Source organism: Larimichthys crocea, chromosome XV (assembly GCF_000972845.2).
Source record: "Larimichthys crocea isolate SSNF chromosome XV, L_crocea_2.0, whole genome shotgun sequence".
NCBI classification, from domain to species: Eukaryota; Metazoa; Chordata; class Actinopteri; family Sciaenidae; genus Larimichthys; species Larimichthys crocea.
In genome coordinates, this window is record NC_040025.1 from 5,407,542 (window position 1) to 5,435,416 (window position 27,875).

A 27,875-nucleotide genomic window follows, 5' to 3' on the forward strand; every position below is an offset into this window, starting at 1 on the left:
TTGTTGCTTTGGTTGTAAATCTCATGGTAGATGTTGTTGCCCAATAGGAGTTGATTTTAGTAGGTGATTTTTACTGTTCTGGCTAAAGCAACAGGAGACATGACACTATCTTTTTTTTTTTCCCCCTCATACTGTGAATTATCAATTTTATTTTGTGGGAGAGAAACAGTTGTATTAGCCCAACCTCAAAACAGGCTACATGTTTTACTTTGTGTCTGATATATATTTTTGTTTTTTAAGTGATCGAGCAATGATTTTTTTTTTTTTTTTTTTTTGCTTGCCAGATTAATCCTATGGTATAGATTTGTAATGAAGATTGTCAGTATTTTCATATCGATGCTATATATATGATGTACATTTTTATCACATTTAATGAAAATGTTTTAAGATTCAACTGGAGATTTATGAATAAACTGATGTACACTTGTGATTGCTGTTTGGAGGAGCTGGATAAAATAAACTAATATGTAGCAATATCCATTGTGTGTGTGTGGTCTGTGAATTTGAAAGAAACAAACATAAGTATGGAAAAATATCTATATTATACTACAATACAACAGGGGTCTTCAACCTTTTTAACCCCTGCAATACAACACATGATAACTAAAAACTTTTTTTTTTTTAAACACTACAGTACTTTTATTCTTTAACTGTATTTATTTATCTATGTACCTGTTATGTTATGTTTTGTTTCTACGGCTTTGTTGTAAAGCACTTGTAAAGTACCATCTGGCTATTATAAAGAGCTATATAAATAAAGTCAAAGTCAACTTTAATGGCAATGCTGCTATGTGTACAGGACATACAGAGCATCGAAATTTCATTTCTCTCTTGTCCAAAACAGTATGGACACAAGTATAGTAAAAGATGTAAAAAGAAAAGTATATAAAATATATATATATAATATCTATATATATATATAGAATAGGAAATATATATATTATATATATATATAGAATAGAAATATATATTAGAATAGAAATTATTATATATAGAATCGAAATATATATATATATATTATATATAGAATAGAATATATATTATATATATATTATAGAATAGAAATATACAAATCTAAAAATATATACAGCAAAAGACATCTGTGAGGCAATATGGCACAGTGTAAACGGAGTTATTACTATAAATATAAGTATGGTAATATGGCAGTATGGACAGGATTTACAGTTATTTACATTATACATGTGCAATCAACAATGAAATATTTGAACATTAGACTGTACACAGTGCAAATATATTTTTGAGTAAAGTGGCAGATAAACTTGATTTGAAAACTAAAATATTTTTTACTACATTATATAAAATAATATTGTTAATAAGAAAGTATAGTTTGTCATTAACAGCGTTAATGCTCATGCCGTCCTCATTGTGGTGTTTTCGCGCCACCTGCAGGACATTTTCGAAAGTGTTTCCATGGGAGCGCTTGATTTGCCTCAGCGGTGGAAACGGCGAGCTGTTGCTCAATTCACGTAAGCACCGTTTGGCACGTTATAAACGTTCAAACCTCCCGTGGGATGAATTTAATCGGAGAAATTAAATATAATGTCGAACTTAGACGACGTAAACACTTTCTGACCTCACATCAGGAGGTTACCCACCCACCCCGTCAGGGTGCTCGAGTCAAACCCCAGACAGCTGAGAATCACGTGACGTGACGTGTAATCAGCATGGCGGCGCTGAGCTGAGGTAGCGACTCCGCTGGACTGACACCGATAGCCTGGGCTTTCGTTAGCTTTCCCCCTTGTCACCTGCTTTTACTGGCAGGGCCAGGCCGAAGATGACGGCCTGAGGAGAGGGAGCGGTAACAAGACCGAGACATGCAGCAGCAGCAACAACAACAGCGGCCACCACCACCACTAACACCACCAACACCACAGCAGCAGCAGCAAAACTCACAGTCGAAGGCGGAGAACAGTAAAACCAAGAGCATGTTTCTGTCCAGGGCGCTGGAGAAAATCCTCTCGGACAAGGAGGTGAAGAGGAGCCAGCACAGCCAGCTGCGCAAAGCCTGTCAGGTGGCGCTCGGTACGTGGCTTTGTTTTTTTTTTTTGGCCGAGCCTCACGACTTTTGTGCGGCGCTTTGCTGAAACATTACGGTTTGTTAGAGAGCTAACCTGTTAGCCTGTTAGCGCTAGCACTGACTGGCCTTCGTCGTCTGTCCAGCTGTGCGTTGACATGTGTGTGTGTGTGGTAAAATGTAAGCGTGTTCACGTTTGTTTTTTTTTATTAGAGATTGTGCGGTGCTAACACACACACACCCTGCCACCGACGACACCGTCACACCTGTCAACGTCGGCAGGTAAACAAGCTAACGGTAGCTAGTGCTAGGTTAGCTAGCCAAACAAACCAATCCCTGTGTTGTACGTAGCGCTGTCACTCAGCCAGACACACAGACACACAGACGAGGCTACCTAACTCCAGGATCCTCTGACGTCCGTGCTTTTCCATTCAAACACAATCACGGATAGAGTTACACACACACACACACACATACCGGGCTGTACACGTCACCGTGGCATTGCTGTCTTTATATTTCAGCACCTGCTTGTCATACTGTTGTTGTGATACCTGGAGTGCACAAGGTGCTTTTTAAAAGCCTGCTACTGATCAGATACACCTGTCTGCCACTGTGTCTCTCTCTCATCCTGATGCAGCTGTGACTTGAGACACTGGCAAAGTTGTGCTTGAGGTTACAGGTAGGCTGTTGGGACGAATAAATAAATGAGCGTCAAGAGGTGAGGTGGGCAAACAGGTCGGTGTATCTGAGCTTTGTCCCTCTCTCATTATTCATGATCGCAGTCGAACACAACACTCCTTGAACCGAGGTTGTCTTGTGTGTGTCATACTCTTTGTCTGTGAGGTTGCATGCAGATTGTCACAAACTTCTCGTCTTTTCAAATGCCGCAAACTCCCTTTTTTTTCTTTTCCTGCCACCTTTGCTCAGATGTTGAAGTCTTCATCTGTTGCGTTCATGATTAATTGAGCGTGCAGTGGAAAGAGAGCTGAGCTGTTAATGGCTCTTTTTTTTTAAAGCGAAACACCAGAGGACTAAATAAATACCGTTTGAGTATTATTAGAGACAGAACTGAGCTCACATTGTTTCCTTTTTACATGTCATCCATTCTTGGTATTATCACTGCGATGGTGATTGTGACAGTTCTGCTGAATATTGCATAAACTGGTTTCCTCTGTGTAGCCCCGTGACACGGAGAGTTGAGTCGCTGCTACACTGTGTATGAGTCTAATCGATTTGGTTAGTCACATCTGGATGAATACACACCGTTACTCAGTGTGTAGCAGAGTGTTGTGTGTGTGGGGTGGGATTAAAAAGAAAATCAGAAGAAATGAAAATTGATTTATGGAGAATAGCTGAGATAGCAGAACAGACGGGAATGTTTATGTGTGGACTAAGAGAAAGAGCAAAGATCTGAAGGAGGCTCTTCTGCTGAAACCAAATGTGATTAGCAATAAAACACGTAGGAGGGCCTCAGAATAAACCTCGCTTTATACACATGCTGCTTTGACCAGTAACTTGTCGACCAGCTGCAAATGCAACGAAGCAAACAAAAAACGCGTCCTGCTGCAGACTGTGTGACATCTCGAGTCGGGTCATGTCCAACTGGTGTCTGTGAAAGGGTTTAAAGTTCAGACTTCATTAACTTGTGATCTCATGTGTCTCCCTCCGTAGATGAAATCAAGGCAGAGCTTGAAAAACAAAAGTAAGTATTGTAATGTTGCATAACTTTCCCCCTCAATGAATGAACCAATGAATGAATGAATGAATGAATGAACACATACACGCACAGCAGTAGATTTGAGGTAAGAGGTGAAGTTTGCCTGAAGCAATGTGCAGTACGCCCCGGCTGCTTCACTCTGCTTCATTTGTGACTAAGCTGATTTGCTGCTTCTTATAACTGCTGCTGTGGAGTGTATCAGCGGCCTGCAACCGGGTAATAGATCTGCTGCTGTTACCTTGATATGAGATTCTGCTTTTCTCAGCTTTAAATGTAAAGATTAAATCCTCCGTGAAGATGTGAGAAATGTGCAGTAAAATGTTTTACACTACTCAAGTTAACATTAAGTTTCAGTGGGACCCCTCGGTGTATTTTGTGTGTGTTTACAGCAAGCTGCTGTCCTTGAAGCTTTTCTCGTTCACACAGCTGTTCGCTCTCCTCTCGCCCCTGCAGGGATGGCACTGTGGTCCCACCCAGAGCCAACTACATCGAGGCTGACAAATATGTGCTGCCCTTTGAGTTGGCCTGTCAGTCGAAGTCCCCCCGGATAGTTAGCACCTCTTTGGACTGTCTGCAGGTTAATATTCACTGACACACACACACACACACTGACTTGTGCACACAGATACAGTTCAATAAACATCCTCCGCTTCCTTAATGGCTTTTTCACTCAGGCGTGGCGTAGGGGGGGGTGAGTGGGAAATCTTGCTACACCTGTTTCACGTGTCTGATTCGCACAGAGAGAACAATGGCTCCGCATTCCACAAACAGTAGCACTCCAGCCTTTATCTCTCAGTACTGTAGCTACACCTTTGTGGTCACACTGGTTATAATGGTTTATAAAATAGTCTAGAAAGGTATGAATAATTCTTCATGGAGCCCTCCACCTGATGATGGCAGAGGTTTTTCACACAGATTCACAGATCAGAAGAAGAAGTCTGTTTACAAAGTGCGACAGGAGATTGAAACACCCGATGCTATTGAGCTGCATTATAATAAAAAAAGATCCTAGACCCCTCACATAATGACACACCGTCCGTCTGTGCCTCCGTTCCTCTCACCCTGTGAACTGTTTGACCCCTGTAGAAGCTGATCGCGTACGGCCACATCACAGGCAATGCCCCGGACAGCAGGACCCCGGGCAAGAGGCTGATCGACCGGCTGGTGGAAACCATCTGCAACTGCTTCCAGGGCCCGCAGACCGACGAGGGAGTGCAGCTACAGATCATCAAGGTACACTCAGCGCCCTTCAGACCGTCCAGCTGTCAGTGTTGTTGTTGTTGTTGTTGTTGTTATTGTTGTTGTTTTTTAAGTGAGGTGCTTCAGTCCGTTTAGTCACGGTTCACTGTAGTGGAGGAGGAGATAAGGAGTTAATAAAACTACTCCTGTGTGTCTTTATCACATTCTCATTTACTCAGAGCCTTGTTTAATATTCAATTCGTAAGATGATCCAAACATTTCTAGCTGAACTAGTTCTGTGGCTGTGATGAGGCACCAAAGATCACACATGGTGATGGATTTCTTGTTGCAGCATGCTTTTTTTTTTTTTAGACACACCTTTATTTGTTGCACTTCACTGAACCTAAAAAAAACAGAAACACATATCCAGAGTTGTCATTTGGATTTGTGAGAAAGGATTTCATCACGTAAGATTTAGCCGTTTAATTCCTTACATTTTCTCGTCACTCCGTTGGCTTGGTGACCCGCCTTGTGTTTATACAGAAGGCATGATTCATGACTGCTGCTAACTGAAGGTTCCTCTTAGTGAATGAAATACACATCCTGGTTGTCGGAAAGGGCAAAGTCTCTCCTGTTGTAAGGAGCACAGTTTTATCAGTGTTGACGGGAGATTTATACGGCTGATTAATGACTGTTTGGATTGTGCTCACCGCTGAAGGAGAGCCGAATGTCAGCCCAGTCTGTTTAGACTGACTAATACAAACTTGAACACAAAATAATATTCAAATGAATCAGTCATGTGGACATTTTTAACTTATCTTTTAAATAGCAGCAGTTATTGAATCCTGTAGTGGAGTACGAGAACCAAACATTAGCAGCTTTAACTCGCCGCACAAGTAGGGAAGTGGAGTGATGATTCAGCAGGTGCAGCAGCATCATCTTCTCGACATGTGTTGTCTGATAACTCTCCACTTCCTTTTCTCTCCGTGCAGGCCCTGCTGACGACCGTGACCTCCCCGCACATAGAGATCCACGAGGGCACGGTTCTCCTCACAGTCAGGACCTGCTATAACATCTACCTGGCCAGCCGCAACCTCATCAACCAGACCACGGCGAAGGCCACGCTCACGCAGATGCTCAACGTTATCTTCACACGCATGGAAAACCAGGCTGTTAGTTCACTTTGACAATGCTGCGTTACATCTGTGTGTACATCTGGTGTCAACTTGTAGTCTTTCTTCTGCACTCTGATTTTGAATTCAGTTGGAAGACATTAAGCGGCTTCTGTACATCTGAGATAGGAACGTTTGTCAGGGAAGCCGCTGTCAGGATTTAAACCTGGTGCTTCTATCAGATATGACAGATGCTCATCCAGCTGAACAATGTCAGTTCACTGGCCTTGCACAAGTCCTGCATGTGGCTGGTACCTATTCATAACAGCTCCAGCCGTAGCAACAACTGTGGCCATAATCCCAACAGCAGCAACGTCGAAATAGCCATGATCACAGCTTTCTACCTGGCTCAGTCACAGTGGTGGCAGCAGCCAGTTCCAATAATTACCTATGATAATTATCAACATTAACTGTAAGGATACAGACTTATGGCTCTGAACCGTTCATGACTGTCAAATATTTTCAGGCACAGCCCCAAAAAATTATGTTAATGCGAGCATCATTTTCAACCTGCAGTAGCAAACAATCAACAATCAACTAAACTCATCTGCTATCGTCTGACAAAGTTTTAGCCTCTGGGGTTAATGTTTCTGTGAGTCAGGTTTAGCCAGTGGATATCCAGAAGACAGATAACTGATATGCGTGCCAAGACTTCCTTCTGCAGTCTGATTAGCAACTTGATACGTGAGGACGACGGAGAAAAACACATTCCTCCTCAGCTCTATAAGCAAACATCTGCATATAACTGCAGATAACTCTGAAGGAAAAAAAGCAAAATCGTTGTCAGATGATAGCCGATGAAATTCCTAGATTGTATTTCAGCCAATGAGTTCTGCCTCTTTAGCTCGCCACATTAACCGTTGCAATCAAAACCCACTCAAACGTGACTGGTCAATACTACTCCTACTACAAATGTATACCAGAAAGCATGCAGTGCCAAAATCCCGGTCTCTCTTCCAGTGCAGATACCTGTTTTATAGAGATTACAACCTTACTATCTGGTTAGTTAATTCTGAATATAAAACATCACTTTAGTCAACGATACTCTTAAATGCCAACTGAATCCAGAAACTTTTGGTTTAGCACGTAATATTCTGTGTCCAACCCACAACCAGAGCCACAGCGATGGGCACACACTCTGCCACTCACCCCTGCTGACCCAGCTTAAATTGAGCTACTGTGGAATCACAGGTTCATCACTGTCTTAGGATGTGAATCAGATCGTTTAGGATGTGAATAATCTGTATTATAATGAACCGTCTCATTTTTTCTTTATTTCAATTCTTTAACAGCCACATTCTCTTTTTAAAACAATTCCTCTACATGCCTCCTCTTCTCCTTCTGCTGCCTCCTCAGGCTCTGGAGGCTCAGGAGCAAGAGAAGGACCGGCTACGTCTGCCCCAGCAGAACCCATCCCCAGTCCCAGGTAATCGCAGGTCCGGCTCTCCGCGGTCCGACCGGACGTCAACTCCAGAGCCCCAGAGTTCACCTTCCCCAGCAGCCAGTTCTCCAGACCTCACCACAACTAACACAACCAGTACCATGCACCCACAACAAACCGCCGACCAGGACCAGGACCAAGCCGCAGACACACCATCAATCAATGGAGAACCTGAGAGCGGCAGTGCTCCGATAAACGGAGGAACAGAACCAGTCACACCAACAAGAGGTATGTGTCAGCTTGGGCCAGTTTAACATCTAAAGTTCCACTTCAGTCTGAAGGTCTAACTGTGCATTGTGCAGCTTCTTTAATCGTCACGACTCTTCATACTTTGTTTGTTTACGTCAGATTCAGTTTTTGAAGACGAAGGTGTGGGGACGCATCCTACAGCTGCTCAGCCAGCTGAAGAAGGGGACAAACCAGAGAGCAGTCCAAATTCAGCCGAGTCAGAGACGACCGAAGGAGAGGAGGGAGAGCGTCAACCAACACAGATGCACAGCGAAACAGGTCAGAACCAGTCAGTCTGTCTGTTAGTCCTCTCTCTGTCAGTGACGGTGTTTTCCTCTCATGGTTGTCACCTGAAAATGTTCATTGCAGCCTTTCTTCCAGGAGGTGAGTACCCAGCCCACCCTGTCACCGAGCAGACGGAGGTGCCCCCACCCAGAGTCAGAACAGAGGGTCAGCAGATGAATGGCATCATTGAGGACCGCTCCTCTGTTTCCTCCACAGATATGCTGGTATGTGAGGAAACTTAAGACAGACACAAATGAACACAAATGTTACTTTATGTCGCCTTTTTATAAATTAATCACTGCCTCCATTTGTTTTTAACATTATATTTGGTGCATTCAATGACATATAACTTATTTATATTTCTATATTTCATTAGATTTTGGCAGTATCTGTCCTCCACAGAGGAGCAGTGTTAATAACATCAGTTATTATTCATCAGTAGTCTGCTGAGGGCACTGCTTGACTGAGTGAAATTGGCTGGAAAAAAATTCAACTGCTGAAAAATAGATAAAGTTCATCTTTAAGAGCTTGCGGATATGAAATAATAAAAAAAGTTCTGCAAAATATTCTGCAAAAATAAGTGTCCTTATCAAAGTTAGTTAATCATATTATTCTTATTATATAACAAAGTTTCAGGAGTTTTTTTGTGTTATCACAAATTCTGCTACCAAAATGTGATGAGTTAAGTAAAAAGAACGTCTAAACTTTTAAACTAACAGGACATATTGGCGCTGTTGCTTTTTTTTTGGATGATGAGTTGTTGTTGTTGTTGTGCAAAGAAAGAAAGACTGACTTTCTTCATCTATGTCAGGATGCTGAGGCCCTGCAGGGACCCCACAGTGCCGCCCGCTTCTCTCACATCCTGCAGAAAGACGCCTTCCTGGTGTTTCGCTCTCTCTGCAAACTCTCCATGAAGCCCCTCGCTGATGGACCACCAGACCCAAAGTGAGTGTTAACATCTGTGATGATGGTCACAAAGAACATTCATCCTAAATCATCATCAGAGATGCTTTGTGTGTCTTTTTTCCTGTTTTGTTTTTTTTACATGCCAGTTTTCCAAAATAAATATCGATGGGCTTGCACACACTGCTTTATCTCAGTCTCCACAGGTTAACTTGCCCTTTTCCACCCCTGTGTGGCTCTGTCATCTCTAGTTACTGTAACATTAGACCCAGAGCCAGTCAGCGTGAATAGAACAGAGTAAACTGAGCCAGGAAGAAGCTCACAAAGAAGTCAGACTGGCCTACATTAAATAAATACTGTGGTGAAACACCATTATACCCAAGTATCTTGTGTTTCTCTCAACTTAGAGTAAAATGGAGCATGTTTTATTGGTGGGCCACATTCATTTCTGCTGAGCATGTTCCAGAAATGCCTCATATTCACAATGGAGTATCTGATGTAACTGATGCTTCTACAATCCCCTTTCTCTGCAGGTCCCATGAGCTGAGGTCCAAGATTGTATCCCTGCAGCTGCTGCTGTCTGTGCTGCAGGGCGCCGGGCCCGTGTTTCGCACCCATGAGATGTTCGTCAACGCCATCAAACAGTATCTGTGCGTGGCGCTGTCCAAAAACGGCGTCTCCTCCGTGCCTGAGGTCTTTGAGCTCTCACTGGCCATCTTCCTCACATTGCTGTCCCACTTTAAGGTCCACCTGAAGATGCAGATAGAGGTACAGAACGCAGAGTTTGTCTGGCACAGAAGAGGAAACGTAGCTTTTTAACACGTTTGTTGGTGCAGCTTCACACTGACATTTTATCTCCTCTCGTCCACCTCGCCTCAGGTGTTTTTCAGGGAGATTTTTCTGACCATCCTGGAGACATCGACCAGCTCCTTTGAGCACAAGTGGATGGTTATCCAGACACTAACACGCATCTGTGCAGGTACAGCCGATTTTAATCTGATACTAAAACAAACTAAATTTAGCATACACAGTCAAACTAAAGCCCTTTGCACACATCAAGCTTTTAAAGTGAGGCTGCTCAGTGACTTTAATGTTGCTTTTGGCTTTACTGAAACATGACAGGACATGCAGTGAAACAAGACCAAGATGTACCGAGGATTAAACATGTAAATATGAAGAGAGATGATGATGACTACAAGAGAAGAGTTATTTTTAATCTTTCCTGTCCTGCACGACACAGTAAAAGATCATTTTCATACACTGATCACAAGAGTAATCTTAGCGACTTGAAACTGGCTCATTTAGAGTTTCATACTGTAATAAACTGATTTTCTTTGAGCAAAGCACATGGTGTGTGAGAGTTTTATGCTCTCTGAGTCAAACAGGATGTGCATTTACTCTCTGTGTAAACTTCAGCCTTTATCTTAATCTGACGGTATTAGATTCAGACGTGTGCCGTGTTCCAGGAATGTTTCCAGTCAAACTTAGTAAGAACTTGAACATCAAAGTGACTGAGGCATCAACGTGTAAAATTGCTGCACGTTTCCGTTACAAGGTGCCTGACTGAGAGAAGCTGCACTCCCAGTTTTAGCTGCTTCATGCTGTGGCGCTGATCAAAAATTACGAGCTCCTGCTGTGACAGTCAGTGGCAGTAGCCGATAAATAGATGTCCCATAACATTCAGAAAAGGCTTTGCAAATGTTGCTCCATGCTGACAGACAGGCCAGTGTATCATCTTTTGTTCTAGTGCAGCCCTGGAGTGATTCTGCTGTTGTTGAATTTGAGAAGTTCTGCAAATCCACACATTGTACTCGCTGATGTCTTCAGCCAACAGCGTGTTATCACCTTCTTGTATCTTAAGAATATGATATATTTCTAATACATTCCTTCTTCCCCCTCAGATGCCCAGTGCGTGGTCGACATCTACGTGAACTACGACTGTGACTTGAATGCCGCCAACATCTTCGAGCGGCTCGTCAACGACCTGTCGAAGATAGCTCAGGGGAGGAGTGGTCAGGAGCTCGGGATGACTCCTCTGCAGGTACACACAAACTCAAGGGTTCAGTGCCACTGTGTTGCATATTGTAAAGCTCAGCAGCACAAAGCCAAGTTTTTCTTAAAGATTTATGAAGATAAAGATTATAGAAAGTGAGACTGCAATGTGTCTTTGACTGTAAAGCAGGTCTAGGTGCTGCATAAACACTGTGAAAGTATCAAAACATAACATATTGCGAAACTCTGCCTGTATATTAAAATTCAGGACTTCTGTAAAGTTGTGATATCACTAATATACAGTCTCTGCCCTCAGCTTAGCACGGCCCACCTGAAACATGGATGTATAAAGAGAACTGCGTACAGCATTTTAGGCAGGGCACCGTTCATTCTTGTGAAATGTGCTCAGTTGCACAAGAAGCCAAAAAAGTTCTATTTCAAGCCACTATCTTCCAGTTTAGATCTCCGCTAACTTAAATGGGGATAAAATGATTTAACCATGATACTCTTCTGTACTTTCTAAGTGTTATTGGACAAAATGGATCAAATTCTGACTCTCATTTAGCGGGCATGTCACACATCTTGTTACATTTTATGTGTAGCACCACTTACACGTGCGAGCGTGTGTTCTTGAACATCCACAGGAGCTCAGCCTTCGTAAAAAGGGTCTGGAGTGTCTGGTGTCCATCCTCAAGTGTATGGTGGAGTGGAGCAAAGACATGTATGTCAATCCAAACCTTCAAGCTAACCTGGGTAAGTGTGCAGTGTACGGTAAACATGTGAGGGGGCGGGGGCACTCTACGCAGACTGAATATCATATGAATGTGTGTGTGATTTGTTTGCAGGCCAGGAGCATCCGTCTGATAGTGACGGAGGAGAGCTGAAGCTTCCAGAGCAGCTGGCAGGACGTCGAGACAGCATCAGCTCACTGGACTCCACCGTCTCCTCCAGCGTCACGGCTTCGCAGGCGGACCATCCGGAGCAGTACGAGGTCATCAAACAGCAGAAGGACATCATCGAGCACGGCATCGAACTGTGAGCCTTTTTTTTTTTTTTTCTCAGCCTGCTTATGATTTGCTTATTCACTTTCAAACTTTGTGTTCTTGTTTAGAGAAGATGAATACTAATGTTTTCCTCTCATCTCTCCACAGCTTCAACAAGAAGCCGAAGCGAGGTATCCAGTACCTGCAGGACCAGGGCATGCTGGGTTCCACAGTTGAGGACATCTCCCAGTTCCTGCACCAGGAGGACAGACTGGACACTGTGAGGGATTACTTCAGTTAGACAAGCAAAACAAAAAAAAAAAAGTTTATTCACGTTACTAACCGCTTCACCTCTGCATCCACAGACCCAGGTGGGAGAGTATCTGGGCGAGAACATCAAGTTCAACAAAGAAGTCATGTACTGCTACGTGGACCAGTTAGACTTTTGCGGGAGGGACTTTGTCTCTGCACTCAGAGCGTTCCTGGAAGGCTTCAGGCTGCCTGGCGAGGCCCAGAAGATCGACAGGCTGATGGAGAAGTTTGCTGCCCGATACCTAGAGTGCAACCAGGGGTAAGGCCCACCTTAGACTCCTGCTGAAATATAAGGACTTATTTATAAGTTTACATTTGATTAAAAACAACTGATTCCCTGATGTGTGTCTTCTTCTACAGACAGACTCTGTTTGCCAGTGCAGACACTGCCTACGTGCTGGCATACTCCATCATTATGCTCACCACAGACCTGCACAGTCCTCAGGTGAGAACCGTACATTATTTTCTGTCCTGTCACTGTTAGTGAGCGAATGTATCATCACGGACTACAACACGGATGATTTCTCTCTGTAGAATCTTTATTAACGATTTGCAGTCCTCATTTTCACATTTATCATTAACTGCTCCAGAGTTTTGCGCAGGTACAATGTAAATAAATTTGTTTTGGCTCACGTAGTTTATATTTTAGGTTTCAGACAGAAAAAAGGGGCTTCGGTGGGGGTGTGTTGTTTCAGGCACTTGTGACATGATGAATTACGATCTAGGAAGTCCAGTTTGAGTAACGGGTCCATTGAAGGCTTATCAAACTGCACATCACGTTTTAGTACATTTTATAACACGGTGATAGGATTTTACAACTCAGGAAAGTTACTACTGTGACAATTTCTTGGCACACTAATCGCCAGCTCAAGAGTGTAAACCCAGCACAAAGGAGTCTTACCAGAGCGTGGGGGGGCCCTGTATTTCTTTCCCCCTCTGTCCGCCCTGTCAGCTGTGTTGACCACTAAGTGACTGACATGAATGATGGGCTGCACAGACCTGTATTTGTCTCAGCGCAGCCTTTTACAAATAGCTGCTGCCCGTGATTTATCACGGCTGACAGACCACTGTGACAAAGAAAATCGCATTTGAAATTTAAAGTCTGGGAAAAGCAGGTGTGAAATATTACACACGGTGACACGGGTGAGTAATGACAGGAAGAATAAGTGACGACGAGACAATGAAAACACTTAACTGACAGCGGTAAAGAGAGGTCAATTAAAAGGTGCATTGTACTCCATGCAGCACAACACGAGACAAAAGAGCAGCAGCAGTTTTTTTCCACACAATTTATTTTCCCTTCCTGTTTCCATCAGTTGTTTTTCTGACTTTTAAAGACTCAAACTGATCCAGACCAGTGTGATCTGACTGCCCCTATGTCTGAGATGACTGATTTAATGTTTTTAGGTTAAAAGTTATTTTGTATGAAGTGTTCACAAAAAAGTCACGTTTTATACATGGAGAACGAAAACGCTGTGGAGTTATTTAACCAGGCAGATGACTGAACGGGAGAAAGAGACAGAATATCATGAATCACCAGTCACCGGTAAAATAAACTGTGAGCTGGACAGCTTTAACAAAATAGAAATATAAGTTTAGTCTAGGGTTAACACTATTGAAGAAGGATCACAGAGTATCAAGTGAACATGCTATGAACTGACTAATCACATTTAAACCTTTTAAATCAAACCACTGAATAAAAATTGTGCTTTAACAATGTTCTTGGTCATATTTGGGGGGGGGATAACAGTATTCTTCCCTGTCATGCAACAATGTGGAAGACATGGAAGTCTTAATCATTTCATTATTCTTCTTTCGGGACCTTCATATAGTCTTTCTCTTGCTACATGAATACACACTGGCAACTCCAAAGAGTCTTCTCTTTAATATTTAGATTTCAGTGTGCAGATCAGAAGGCTGTGGCTGCAGTTCTGTAAACACTGTTCACAATAAATTGCTGCGACACAAAATTTTGCAGCCCTGTCAGACATTTGACTTACTAACCGTCCCTCAGTGTATGATAGACGCTAACACCTGATCATGGCGAGACATTAAGCAGCTTATTTGTGTTCGCTTGACAGGAAATGTTTTCCACTGTGTCCCATTCTCACACTAACTGCCTTCCTCTGTCTTTTTTATTTATGAAGGTGAAGAACAAGATGACGAAGGAGCAGTACATCAAGATGAATCGTGGTATCAACGACAGTAAGGACCTGCCTGAAGAGTATCTATCCTCCATATACGATGAGATCGCGGGCAAGAAGATCGCCATGAAGGAGAGCAAAGAGTTCTCGATCACACCAAAGTCCACCAAGCAGAGTGAGTACCTGTCCCCTTCTGTCAGGGTCACTCACTCCAAGGAAACCAAGATGCCACATACTGGCTGGTACAAAGAGGAAACGGACAGACATGTATCACTGTGGCGTCCTCCAGGCTCAGCATCTCCCTGACACTCGTCACTGTCCCCTCTCTTCCCTTCAGGTGTAGCCAGCGAGAAGCAGCGTCGTCTGCTGTACAACATGGAGATGGAGCAGATGGCAAAGACAGCGAAAGCTCTGATGGAGGCTGTCAGCCACGCTCAGGCCCCCTTCTTCAGCGCTACACACCTGGAGCACGTCAGGCCCATGTTCAAGGTTTGACTTTGAGCTCTTTTCATCAACTTTACAGTCCGGATTTAAGTGAACCAGATATTGAAATCCTGGTGTTCATATTGTAACATGAGAGTCAAACTGTGCGTTGTAGCTGGCGTGGACGCCCTTGCTTGCAGCGTTCAGTGTGGGACTGCAGGACTGTGATGACCCGGAGGTGGCCTCGCTGTGTCTGGAGGGCATTCGATGTGCCATCAGGATCGCCTGCATCTTCAGCATGCAGGTCTGACCACCTTTTACACACGTTAGCAGCTGTGCCCATCATGATCTTCCTTTATTTTTGTTACATTATACGTGTTTGAAACGGCATAAAAATTGTGACAGTATAGTAACCGGCCTTCCTGTCTGTAGCTGGAGCGAGATGCGTACGTCCAAGCCTTGGCCAGATTCACCCTGCTGACTGCCAGTTCCAGCATCACAGAGATGAAGCAGAAGAACATCGACACTATCAAGACCCTAATCACTGTGGCCCACACTGACGGAAACTACCTGGGCAACTCCTGGCATGAGGTGATTCCCTACTAAGAGAAGTGATGAGTGTTAATAACGGAGAAATGTCTCAGAAATGAGCGTCTGTAAATGATTGAATACAGACCATTTGAATGTCAGTTTATTTGGGACTCCTAGCTAAACCTAACATAGTCTAAACAGACCTGCAGTAAATCCAAACTTCATGAAGGAATTAACACCTGACTAACACTTTTAACAAAAACTCAACCTCAGAACCTTCATGAAGGCAGAAAACACACACGCTCTGTGTGTAGAAACTGAGCTGCTGTGTCTATCATAAGATTCATTTGTTTTCACACCACTCAGTATCAAAGCAGCTTTATTCAGCTTTATTACAGATGGCTGTCTGTACTTAATAAGAGAGAGTCGTTACCAAATTAAAAGCTTCCCCACTTGCAAAGCCACACAAGATGACAGGTGAAGGTGAAGCGGTCAGTAAATGAGATCATAAATTCCATGTTTTACTCGGCTAACTTCTTCCTTTCCTGTATTTAGATATGCTGCATGTTAGCTTGTCTACGTGGAAAAGACAACCAATATATGACTTATATAGTAATATGAAGATACTGCTAACAGATTAGTGGTAAATATAATTATGAGATATAAGATTGGGACACATATTTGCATATATAACCTCAGTAGTGTAGTAGTTGTGAGAGTTATTTGTGTGTGTGTTTGTCATAGATCTTGAGGTGTATCAGTCAGCTGGAGCTCGCCCAGTTGATCGGCACGGGGGTAAAGACACGTTACATCTCAGGTGTGGTCCGAGACAAGGAGGCCGGCATCAAGGGCTTACCCTCCGGCACAGAGGAGTTCATGCCCCTGGGGCTGGGTGAGACATGCATACACACACACACACACACACACTGAAAATAAGTCTGAATTACAGCATGCACACACACGATTTGCATTAATACCTTTTTTACTATGATTTTAAAAGTTACACACATTTGTGTCTCATGCCTGACTGTATACATTAACCCGTGTTAATGGTGGGTTGTGTTGGATGTGTTTGATGTTGCAGGTAACTTGGTGGGAAGTCAGGACAAGAGACAGATGGCTCACATCCAGGAGTCGGTAGGAGAGACGAGCTCTCAGAGCGTGGTCGTGGCTGTGGACAGGTAAGACAAAGTGCTCAGACACAGGATGCACGCTCTCTGTTCTTCATGATGAATGAAGGTTTCTGTTCCCTACAAATAATAAAGCTACTTTCATTTTGCAGGATTTTCACTGGCTCCACCAGATTAGATGGAAATGCAATTGGTGAGTGTGTCTTTGCCCTCGCATGCAGTATCTCCGTTTACATGTGTAAACACAGAAATGATCATTCACCCCGTGTTGCTCTTTAATTGTTTCCAGTGGACTTTGTGAGGTGGCTGTGCGCGGTGTCCATGGACGAGCTGGCCTCAGCGCACCAGCCGAGGATGTTCAGCTTACAAAAGATCGTGGAAATCTCCTACTACAACATGAACCGCATCAGGCTGCAGTGGTCTCGAATTTGGCAGGTCATAGGAGACCACTTCAATAAGGTCGGTGGCCCGGAGTTTAAAAAAATGTGTCACCTTAAAACTCTTATCCAGGCTGAAGTAAACTACAATCTTCTGGGTGATGTGGGACGACACCGTGTTCTTATTGCGGCGCTCCCTGACGCTCTGTGCGCTTTGTTTTGTCCTGTGATGCCCCCTTGAGGACTTGGATTTATTACTGCTACAGTGACACAAGAAGGCTCCTTAATTATGTCCACACAGGCTGTGTTTGCAGTTGTAGGTCAGACATTGTCATTTATTTTATTTTATTTTAGTTAAGTGGGGCATGTTTGGGCCTGAGATTGTACACACAAGTTTAAGTATCCCACACCCACCAAGAAATAATTGAAACTGTCCTTGTTTTGATTTTTTTAATTAGTTCCCAAAAGTCCAAAGATCCAGTCAGGCTGTTCAGCACTCACATACTGAAGATTCACTTTTGGATAGAATAAAGTATATCAGACTTAAAGCTACAGACTGCAGCAGAGCAGCACAGTATCACAGCTGAGCAGACTGTGGTGAAGAGGTAGCACTAACCTTTAAATTTTTGTTTTTTATCAATCCTGACTTTGTTCTGTGAACACAGCAAAGTGTTTAGCAGTTTAAACAGCCAGAAGTTTCCCTCAGAAGTTGGTGGAGACCAATAACAGATAAAAGTGAGAGAATATTGGACTTACATTTACCAGGTGGACAAAAAAATATGTGGTGGTTTAGTATGTTAGCTTTGTGTTTACAGCTTGTTGTGCTTCCACCAAGTAGACAAAGAAGTGACTTGAAAAGAAACGATTAAGAGTAAGTGTGATGCTGAGCTGTGCTCCACTGATGATCTTCTTCTAGGTGGGTTGTAACCCCAATGAGGATGTAGCCATCTTTGCTGTGGACTCTCTGAGGCAGCTCTCCATGAAGTTCTTGGAGAAAGGAGAGTTGGCCAATTTCCGCTTCCAGAAAGACTTCCTCAGGCCTTTTGAGCACATCATGAAGAAGAACAGGTAAAGAATATTAGACATAAGTGCTCCATGACAATGAATTTGTGTAATTTACATTATAATGACTCATAGAAACACCACGTTAACAACTGCACCCCCCCCTCAGGTCCCCCACTATCAGAGATATGGTGATCAGGTGTGTGGCTCAGATGGTAAACTCCCAGGCGGCCAACATCCGTTCAGGATGGAAGAACATCTTCTCAGTGTTTCACCAGGCAGCCTCCGACCACGACGAGACTATAGTGGAGCTGGCCTTCCAGACCACTGGGCACATTGTCAGTAAGTATGACTGCAGCTCTTTCCTCAGGTGATGAATAACAAGTGACAGAGGTCGTGTTGTGGACAGTGACACAGACCCTGACACAGTCGTGTGAGAAAGATTTCCTAAACCAACCAACCATCAAATTAAATCTCTAACTTCTTCTTGTCTTCTTTTCTTCTTCACTTCACTTATCACTCCTCTATCAGTGAAAACTTTCCAGGAGCACTTTGCAGCTGCTATTGATTCCTTCCAGGATGCAGTGAAGTGTCTGTCAGAGTTTGTGTGCAACGCAGCTTTTCCTGACACTAGCATGGAGGCTATCCGACTCATCCGACACTGTGCTAAATACGTCTCAGAAAGGCCACAGGTGGGAGCGGCTGATTCATCACTGCACTTAATAAAAACACAGTCTTGTGACAGAATAATGGCATTTATTTGTCAACTTTCTGAACGTGTGTCCCACTGTGTCTCCGTCCAGACCCTGAGGGAGTACACCAGTGATGACATGAACGTCGCCCCCGGTGATCGTGTGTGGGTTCGTGGCTGGTTTCCAATTCTGTTTGAGCTCTCTTGTATCATCAACCGCTGCAAGCTGGATGTCCGGACTAGGTAGGAAAAAACATTTCAGTGCAGTGACTAGACAACACTTTGTGACCTTTAACTTTCAGCCTCAGTGACGTCTTAGTGCTTTACCTGCTTCTATTTGGTGCAAAGATAAGACGTAAAAAACTAAATCACATGGAACACAAACAAGGTGTTAGACGTGAAAACACAAATAATGATAACAACAAAGACTGCTGAGCCTCAGACTTAAGTTAACATGCAGATTTAAGGATTGTAAGTGTTCTACAAATTAAATCTGTTAAATGATTTCTTGATTAATCAGTAAGCATGTTCGACATTAATCTGTAACCGTGATGCAGTCAGTGTGCCAATAATAAATGAAAGCTCACCCTTGAATGTAATATTGTCATTATAGAACAATTACCAACTAAAGTAAAACATATGATCAAAAGATTTTCATATTTTGGGACAATTTGCTCTCAAAATAAATATTTCTTTGCTTTCCTGTTTTTGTTCAGACAGAGACGAGAGATCGTTGTATTTCCAAACGGAATAAATACGAAACATAAAAACACTAAATTGACGAGGCGGTCTAACAGCTCCATAACACACAGAATATTCTTTAAAGAAAGCTGAAATTGTAAATTCTGATGTATCGCTTTATTAAAGCTGACTTCCAGTGGACTGATTCATATTTATTTACATATATTTTCAGTGATGTGACAATGTGGAGATGAGTCAGGTGTGCTGTAGTTTTTATACCTTCTGTGCCTTCTGTACATAGATTGGTCTCTCTGTGGCCATTTAGCCGTTTATATTCATAAGACCTGCTGCTAAATTTTGAATCCTGTTATCAACCAGTCATGGAGAAGAAAGAAGTTAAGACCCAAAAGTACCAAAATAAGACGATTAGACGATTAAAGAGATGATAAGGGTGCAGTAGAAGAAGCAGGATTGAAGCCTCTGGCTCACATTATGGTTGTAGTGATCTAACATTGAGCCCTCTTTGTTCTCGCTGGTCTCCGAGCTGTAAAGCAGTAAGACTGAACTGTTTGTCTTTGTTGACAGAGGCCTCACAGTCATGTTTGAGATCATGAAGAGTTATGGCCACACGTTCGAGAAGCATTGGTGGCACGACCTCTTCAGAATCGTCTTCCGCATCTTTGACAACATGAAGCTCCCCGAGCAGCAGACAGAGGTCAGAGGTCGCCGAGTCTCATGGCTGTTTATGTTTTGATGTCTTGTCTTGTGATTTGGAGAAGCAGAAGACTAACAACAGAAGACTACGTGTTCTGTTAGGATTATTTCCTTCGTCCTTGCATCACTCTATGTCTGCTTGTTGTTTGCTTCCAGAAAACTGAGTGGATGACAACAACATGTAACCACGCGCTGTATGCCATCTGTGACGTGTTCACCCAGTTCTATGAGCCTCTCAGTGAAATCCTGCTGGCTGACATTTTCACACAGCTCCAGTGGTGTGTCAGGCAAGGTGGGTGTTCAGATTCATGTCGACAGTACCTCGGGACATCAGTAAGGGACCGTACAAAAACTATTTCACCACCCCGATGTTATCCACATTGCCTTCTCGAAAGAAACGCTCACTCCAATTTCTCAAAATTTTCTAACTTTAACAAGTTGCTACATGTTGTTTCATCTTCAATTTGTTCTCATTACATTACTTATTATGAAAAACTGGTGACAACTTTGCCAAACATCAAGCAAAATAAATGAAATCAAATATAAATCTTGGATGAGATTTTTCCCACTGTCTGCAAAGAGAAAAGTACAGACAGTAAAGGTCTGACAAAAACGAGGCACGGAGAGAAAATGGCACCCCATTAATACCCTTTTATAACTTCAATAAAATATGAATGAAGCAGTGAAAAAATTACATGCACTACAGTGGATCCAAACATCAGCTGCTGTAACAGGATACTTTTGTCCAAAGACTTCAGTATTCATCTGTGGCAGGCGTGTTTTGAAGTCATCATCTTTCCTCTCCAGACAACGAGCAGCTGGCTCGATCGGGGACCAACTGTCTGGAGAACCTGGTGATTCTGAACGGGGAGAAGTTCAGCCCCGACGTCTGGAAAATCACCTGCTCCTGCATGCTGGAGATCTTCCAGAACACCAGCCCTCACGCGTAAGTCCTCCACCCACGTGCTCTCGAACAGCATGAACCACGCCTTTATTCAGTCTACGATGACAGACGAGTTCCTTTTAAATTGAATGTACTTCAAAGTTATTGTGCTTTAGTGCTGTGACAGGACGGAAGTTATCACAACACCTCATTTCCAATCTGCCACTGTTTGCTTTTCACATCAGTTTGTTGACTTGGCGACCGGCTGGACAGGATGAGGAAACTACAGATGGCAAACATTTTGTAAGAACACAAACAAATGTGCTCATTAACTTAAACGATAATTACTCTATGTACAACCTGTGAATGTCCTCGTTGCTCCGCGTCTACAGGATGCCGACTTCGACAGCCAGTCCCAGAGCAGCTACGACAGAGCTCTCTCTGAGAGAGGACACAGCCAGATGTCCAGCGACGACACCTGGAAGGGCAAGTCCAACGCCCGTGAGTACAAAGCATCCACAAGCAAACACACACACACCGAAAATCTGTGTGAAAAACATATTTTAACTGTTATATGATAGATTTGTCACTGTAAATAAACTGCAATTGTTGCTCACATCTCTACACCTCTGTTTTTTTCTGTTCAACAGGACTGTCGGACCAGAAGCTGTTTGCAGGGCTGCTCATTAAATGCGTGGTACAGCTTGAACTAATCCAGACCATAGACAACATCGTCTTCTTCCCAGCAACCAGCAAAAAAGAGGATGCTGAGAACATGGCTGCTGCACAGGTTGATTACAACAGCTACGATATAGATTATAGATATAGATTTTTTTTACCTTTTTTTTTAGGGTGGGTTAGTTGAAACTGTGAACAAAGAAAAGGGATGCAAAGCTTATCTATTGTTCTTCATCTTCTCTGACATAAGTCAACTTATGTCAAATCATACCTAGGCACAGTAAGTCATCTTAAGGAGACAGCCCCGTCAGTTATGCTTAAAGTGTGTCCTCTTGTGTCAGCGAGATGCTCTGGAGGAGTCGGAGTCTGAGGGAGGCGAGGCGGGTCTGGATCAGGGTATGTACAGACACATGACTTCTGCACACCTCTTCAAGCTGCTGGACTGTCTGCTGGAGTCGCACACCTTCGCCAAGGACTTTAACTCCAACAACGAACAGAGAACAGCGCTCTGGAGAGCAGGTAAATGTAAAGAAAGAGAGTCCTCTAATATTTGAGTTCATAAATTATATTATATCTTTTGCTCTTGTTACATGTGTGTGACATTCAGTGGAAAGTTTTAGGAAAAAGGCAAAACATGAGACAAAAACAGCCTCAGACTGTCGTTAAGATATTTTATCACCACCTTATAAAAAGTTCTAAAATAATTCTGTTTGATTTAGTCTGAATTTAAACTCAGAAAGGTTCAGGAGGATACTGTGCTGTGCCTGTATGGAGCCTGAAAACTTGAAGAATGCTATTGTCTGAGGTCACACTTTTCAGTGTCTTTAATTTAACTAGAAACCTGCAGACATTTTCAAGTTCCACATGCTTTTGCACACAAGGCCTTTCCTCTGTATGTGTGTGTGTTTATTTAAGTGGGGTTATATGAGGTACTTATCCATAATCGGTGTACTTACTCACTTATGGTCTACTCACCCCCAATGTGAAGAGCAGGCAGGAGGACCAGCATGGAAGATAAGCGATGTTCTGCTGTGGACAGGGTCAACAAAACATCCTGAAAAAAGGCAAACCAAAATAAGTCACTATCGCTGTCAGTGTGTGCACCGTATTTAGAATATTTACACCTTACCTTGACATCAGACAACCTGTGCCGACAGGAAATAGAAGTGTTTATATTCATCAATGTTGTTTTTTGGTCCATCTCGGTCTTGATCACTTTCAGATTTCAGTGTCAGCTTCAGTGTCCTGTGATTCTGCCCTTTGTTTCACACACACGGCATGTCATGTGGTGTTGGTTCTTAGTTTGTTGTTCTGTCTCTCTCTCTTCCTCTCAGGCTTTAAAGGGAAATCCAAGCCCAACCTGTTGAAGCAGGAGACGAGCAGTCTTGCCTGCAGCCTGAGGATCTTGTTCAGGATGTACTCTGACCGTCAGCTGCAGGACTCGTGGCCTGACATCCAGACACGCCTGCTGCTGTGAGTGCAACATGCCACACCATCATCAAGTATTTGACACAGAGTGACGATGAGATGGGACGATGAGCTGGACACAACCAAAAAGTACATTTGTTGTGGACACAGCAGGACTGTGTTTGTAGGATTGAATCCAAATAAACTGTGTGTGTGTTTATTTTAATGAAGAAAAATGTCATCTGGTGCAAGATGAGGCAACGTCAGGCTGTGGATACAATGACAACACTTGTTAGCAGATCATCGTTTTGATGCTTTTGTTGACAGTCAGAAAAATGTAGAACATCGTCTGACTTTTTCTACATTTAACAACGGAAAACGAACTGTAAAAAAACCCACACAGTTCATATCAGTGTCGCTTATTTTCTCTCCCTCAAAATACGTCCTGTGTGTGATCGGCTGGTAAAACATTAATCCTTAGATAAATAAGCACCAACTGTGTCACTTTCACAAAGTGCGGTGCTGCTGTTTGTTCTGTGTTGAGTGAGCTGTTTTGACACATGGCTCATATCTCATTATATATTTATGAAGTGTGTGTGTGTGTGTTGTAGAATATATTGGCATGCTGGAGCCTGGTACAATCACCTTGTGTTTGTCACTGAGCAGCTGCACTGGAGTGTTTGACTCATGTATGACATCAAGAATACGTATGTGTGGTGTTAATCATTAAATGGTCGCTGGTGGATATGTAGCCTGAGCCTGCTCTTCTTCACTGATGATGATAATAGTGTGTGTTGTGTTGTCTCTCTCAGGGTGTGCAGTGAAGCTCTGGCCTACTTCATCAGTCTGACTTCAGAGAGCCACAGAGAGGCATGGAACAGTCTGCTGATGCTGCTGCTCACCAGGACGCTACGGCTGCCCGATGACAAGGCAGGAACACACACACACACACACACACACACACACACACACACACACATTATTACATACATATTCTGTGTTAACTGTATGTAAAGGACAAGTTTGATCAAGGCAGGGCAGGAATGCATTTGAACGCACACCTTACACACCTGTACAAACATAATAACTGTGTGATCAGAATTCAGATCAGAATTTAAAGACATGACCTGGGCAGAAATGTGATAAAATATCAATTAATTAAAAATGACGAGGGCAAACATGGACGTGACCCCGGTAACTCTTAATTTATTTCTTTGATATTATCGGAATGACAAGCACTTGCTGACACCTAATGAATCACACCCTCTCTGTGTGAAAGCATGATTCACTGATGAGTCACGGCAGTCCATGACTCAGCTTTTCTTTTCAGGGCATTTTAGGCCAAAACTCTCTCAAAGCTTTTTTTTTTTTTTTTTAAGTCAGAAAACAACCAAAACAAATGCAGCTTGAAGCAGGAGGAAATGTCGGCGCCGCACAGGCAGCTTTAGAAGAAAACGACAATACCACACAAACCACTGCATCAACACAAACCCTGACAGTATTGTTGAAGTGGACTGGCCAGCACTGTTCTCTTGTGCAAGACCTGTTGTGAAGTTTGGGTTGTTGTGGTTAAAGTTGTTCAGACAAATCTACAAATTGTTTGTTTGACTGAACGCAATTTCGTAACTCAGTGAAATCATATTCATGAGCAGGAAAAGACAATAACATAAAAATGGACTCTGTGCACAGTTCAACGCCCCGCTGTGAACTCTTGGGCCTTTTAGCAGCGCCCACAGATCCCAGAGCAACAACCCTTCTTTTCTTTCATTTACAAAAAGGTCCAAAAGAGAGACCACAGCGAAAAAATCTTTAAGTGATAGTGTCAGAATTTAAATCGATATTCAGCAAACGGCTCCTTCTCAGTGTCAGAATTCGGCTGGACTCGAGCTTTCTAAGGTTTCTGTGCAGAACTCTAAAATGTTTTGTTGCGTCAGTTTCATCCAAAGCAGGAAGACTCAAAGTGGCAACTCCGCCAGATGAATCACACTTAGAAACACAACTTCATCGCAGATAAGGAATCGAAATAAACAACTCAGGTCTGTAAAGGTGCTGTGAGAAGAAAGTAGTCTTGTAGAGGACGAGAAGCAGTTTCTAAACCAGTTCTCAGGAGAGGAAAACAAGGCCAAACACTTGTGGTGGACTAATAAATAGCAGCACTTCACAGTGGATGGTTTGAAAGTAGTCCTATTTACTGATGATTCCAAGTTTGAGGTTCATGGCAGTTACAGAAGGGTGTATGTGAGGAGACGAACAGGAGAGAGAATGAAATCAAACCCACGGTGAAACATGGTGGTTTGGGGGAATATTCAAGTCTGGGGCTGGAGTTGGACACATGCACTGAACTGACTCCACCCTGATGAAAGAGAAGCAGCACTCCATTCATCACTCTCTGGTTTACATTTCTTCCTGCAGCAGGAGAATGACTCCAAACACACCTCAAAGCTTTACAAGAACTATTTGAAGACCAAAGACAACCAATCATGGACTTTCCTGCACAGTCACCTGACCTGAACCCCTCTCAATGTTTACTGGGTCACTTGAAGATGGAGAAAGCAAAGTGTTCTGTCACAAGCAGCTCTTTGGAACATTGTCAGATCATGCTGTGATAACATGAGTCATCAAGTCAGGAGTCCAGCTCGAGTGCACGCTGTCATTAAAGAAAAAGGGGAACCAAGCAAACACTGAGATGTTCTGAGATCCATGTAAAGTTTTCACTCAAATAGTTAAACTCATATTATCTTTTGCACATTCATAACGAATATAAATGAAAAGTGTCTTGAGTATATTCTGAATATTTTAAAATACACTGGTTATTATTGGCATTAAGCATTCAGGTTAAAGCACACACTGTGTCACTTGGTTGAATCTTGATGCTAACTTCCATTTTCCCCCTCTTCTTCCAGTTCAAGCCGCATGCTTCCTGCTACTACCCCCACCTCTGTGAAATGATGCAGTTCGACCTGATCCCCGAGCTGCGGGCCGTCCTCAGGCGCTTCTTCCTGCGCATCGGCTCTGCCTTCCACATCGCTGCGCCCGAGGGGGTGTACGCCCGAACTCCCTCATCCTAAAAATGGGGTCATGCTTGAGGGATATATGGAGAAATAGACATTGTCGAGTAGATCACAAAGTGGACATGAGAGGACCCCCTCCCTTCTCTCTCTTTCTCTCTCCCTCTCTCTCTTGTGGACTGGAACTGGGGCTGCGGCGTCAGGGGGAAGACGACAAAGACTGTAGCTTTTCTGTCTCAGTTCAGGACTCTGCATTAAAGTGTTAAGCTTTTCTACTGCGCCTGTAGAAAAGTCTTCACCCTGTCCTTCCTCCCTTCTCTCTCGGGGATGAACAGCACTGTGACCAGCACTCTCTGCTGACTGTAGTCATTCATCATCCCCCTGACTCTCATCTCAAACTGCAATGACTAGAAAAGAGGAACTGTAAACAAATAATTTATTGATATTGTTGCAAACCCTGTATCTGATTTTGTTTTTTTTGTTTGTTTGTTTGTTTGTTCTCTTTCTGTTTTAAAAGAAAAATACTTGACAGGTAAAAGTCTATCTACATGCTGAAGGCAAATGAGCGTTGACATTGAAGTTTTGACATTTGACCTTTGAGAAAGTCTCTCGGCCGCCTGTGCCTGTTTAGAAAACGATGACACAGTCGGTGTCGCCCTTATCGTGAGTTTGGTGATGAAACAAATCAAAATATGTTGTAATATCTGGACCGTCACGTTTCAACGCCCATCCCAAAGCAATGTTTGTCACTTTATTGTTTATGTTCCCCTCTTCTGTCCGTCTGTGTTACTCGGTAGCGAGCTGATCTTCAGCACTATCAAAGATCTAACGTGGCTTCGTTTGTTTGTGAAGTCTCTGCTCTCTGTGACACAATAGTCCCATCATCTTAATCATATCTTGCCTTGTTGATGAGATTTTACTTATTTATTTTTGCTCTTGCTTTAATTTGTTTTTGTGATTATTTTTGCTGGTTTACAATGAAAGCTTGTAAAAACACGCTACTTCCCTGTCATGCATTCCTTCGTGTGTTGACCCAGTAAGCCTTACACTGAAGGACGTAACATGGAGTCGACTCCTCCTGGCTTTAAAATGACAGACTCCTCATAAAACCCTCCACTAACGCATCAATTGGCCCTCTAAGGTGACACAGTGGTTGTTTATTTCCCCACACACTCTTTTTGCACATCAGCTGCTGACAGTTTGCTCGTGTATTAACACCGCTCAGTGTACCGACCTCCTCTGGACGGTTGGAATGCCCATCAGTGTTGTGTCACATTCAACAGTAGAGTTCAAACACAGGAAGATCCGGGATGCAGAGTGAGTCTCTGCATCCTGAACCTTTCCTAGTTTATTCCATGCCTTTTTTTAAAAAAAGAAGGATGTATGTAATTATTTAAAGTGCATTTAAATATTTTTTGAGAAGCATTCCTTCCCTCGCAACTATGGATGTCTACTTTTCTTCCCTAAAGCTAGGGAATATATAAATATATATATACAGTAAATGAAAAAAATGCAGACTGTAAAGTTTTCAATGTAAGATACATAGAAATGAAAGTGCTATACGGTTCTATACATAATATTGTGATGTAATCTTCCAAGCATTTGGTGAAGTATCAATAAAACCTGAATTCTGATCCACTCCAGTGACTATGGATTCACTTTGAAAGTGGTTTAGTGTGTTTACTTGAAAATGTTGCGAAACACAGGCGGAACTAATAACACATAAAGAAATGTTGCAATCAGGGTTTTCCAGGTTATTGTAGTTCTTCAACCCTGAGCTTTTCTTGGCTGTGACCAGGGCGAAATGAGATTTTGCCTGAGGGTTCCTGAAGCCAGTGTTACCTTTTTAAATAAGCAATTTTTAAGTTGAGCTCAGGTGTGTGTGTGTGAAGTCCACGAGGTGGCGCTGCACTCAAACTGGTCCACGAGCCTGGCGCGCGCTACATTTTGGGGGTAACA

General features: G+C 43.0%; 1 protein-coding gene and 1 long non-coding RNA gene across 3 annotated transcripts; one reads left to right on the forward strand and one right to left on the reverse strand.

The window, feature by feature from the left end:
- Positions 1–1,472: 1,472 nt before the first annotated feature.
- On the forward strand, positions 1,473–27,563 carry arfgef2 (ADP-ribosylation factor guanine nucleotide-exchange factor 2 (brefeldin A-inhibited)). 2 transcript variants are annotated; one of them, XM_019253322.2, is made up of 39 exons: positions 1,473–2,043; positions 3,707–3,737; positions 4,206–4,329; positions 4,839–4,985; positions 5,924–6,103; positions 7,460–7,772; positions 7,893–8,051; positions 8,142–8,281; positions 8,869–9,002; positions 9,494–9,728; positions 9,840–9,939; positions 10,862–11,001; positions 11,597–11,705; positions 11,798–11,987; positions 12,104–12,215; positions 12,301–12,506; positions 12,608–12,692; positions 14,395–14,566; positions 14,729–14,880; positions 14,990–15,118; positions 15,247–15,405; positions 16,090–16,237; positions 16,430–16,526; positions 16,628–16,668; positions 16,765–16,934; positions 17,769–17,920; positions 18,024–18,196; positions 18,386–18,546; positions 18,658–18,788; positions 19,812–19,941; positions 20,097–20,232; positions 20,748–20,886; positions 21,069–21,126; positions 21,216–21,324; positions 21,474–21,613; positions 21,843–22,020; positions 22,836–22,974; positions 23,721–23,838; positions 25,812–27,563. In XM_019253322.2, exons 1-39 carry the CDS (start codon positions 1,836–1,838, stop codon positions 25,974–25,976), a joined length of 5,610 nt encoding a protein of 1,869 aa, XP_019108867.2. In that variant the 5' UTR covers positions 1,473–1,835; the 3' UTR covers positions 25,977–27,563. The 2 variants fall into 2 exon arrangements, with proteins under 2 accessions (XP_019108867.2, XP_019108868.2); XM_019253323.2 differs by having other exon boundaries at positions 1,476–2,043; positions 8,154–8,281.
- LOC113747702 (uncharacterized) lies at positions 20,833–22,827 on the reverse strand. Its single transcript, XR_003463817.1, has 5 exons — positions 22,631–22,827; positions 22,477–22,555; positions 21,184–21,301; positions 21,031–21,106; positions 20,833–20,940 (listed from the first exon to the last, which is right to left on the reverse strand). It is a non-coding gene; the product is annotated as an uncharacterized LOC113747702 (long non-coding RNA).
- Positions 27,564–27,875: the final 312 nt, after the last annotated feature.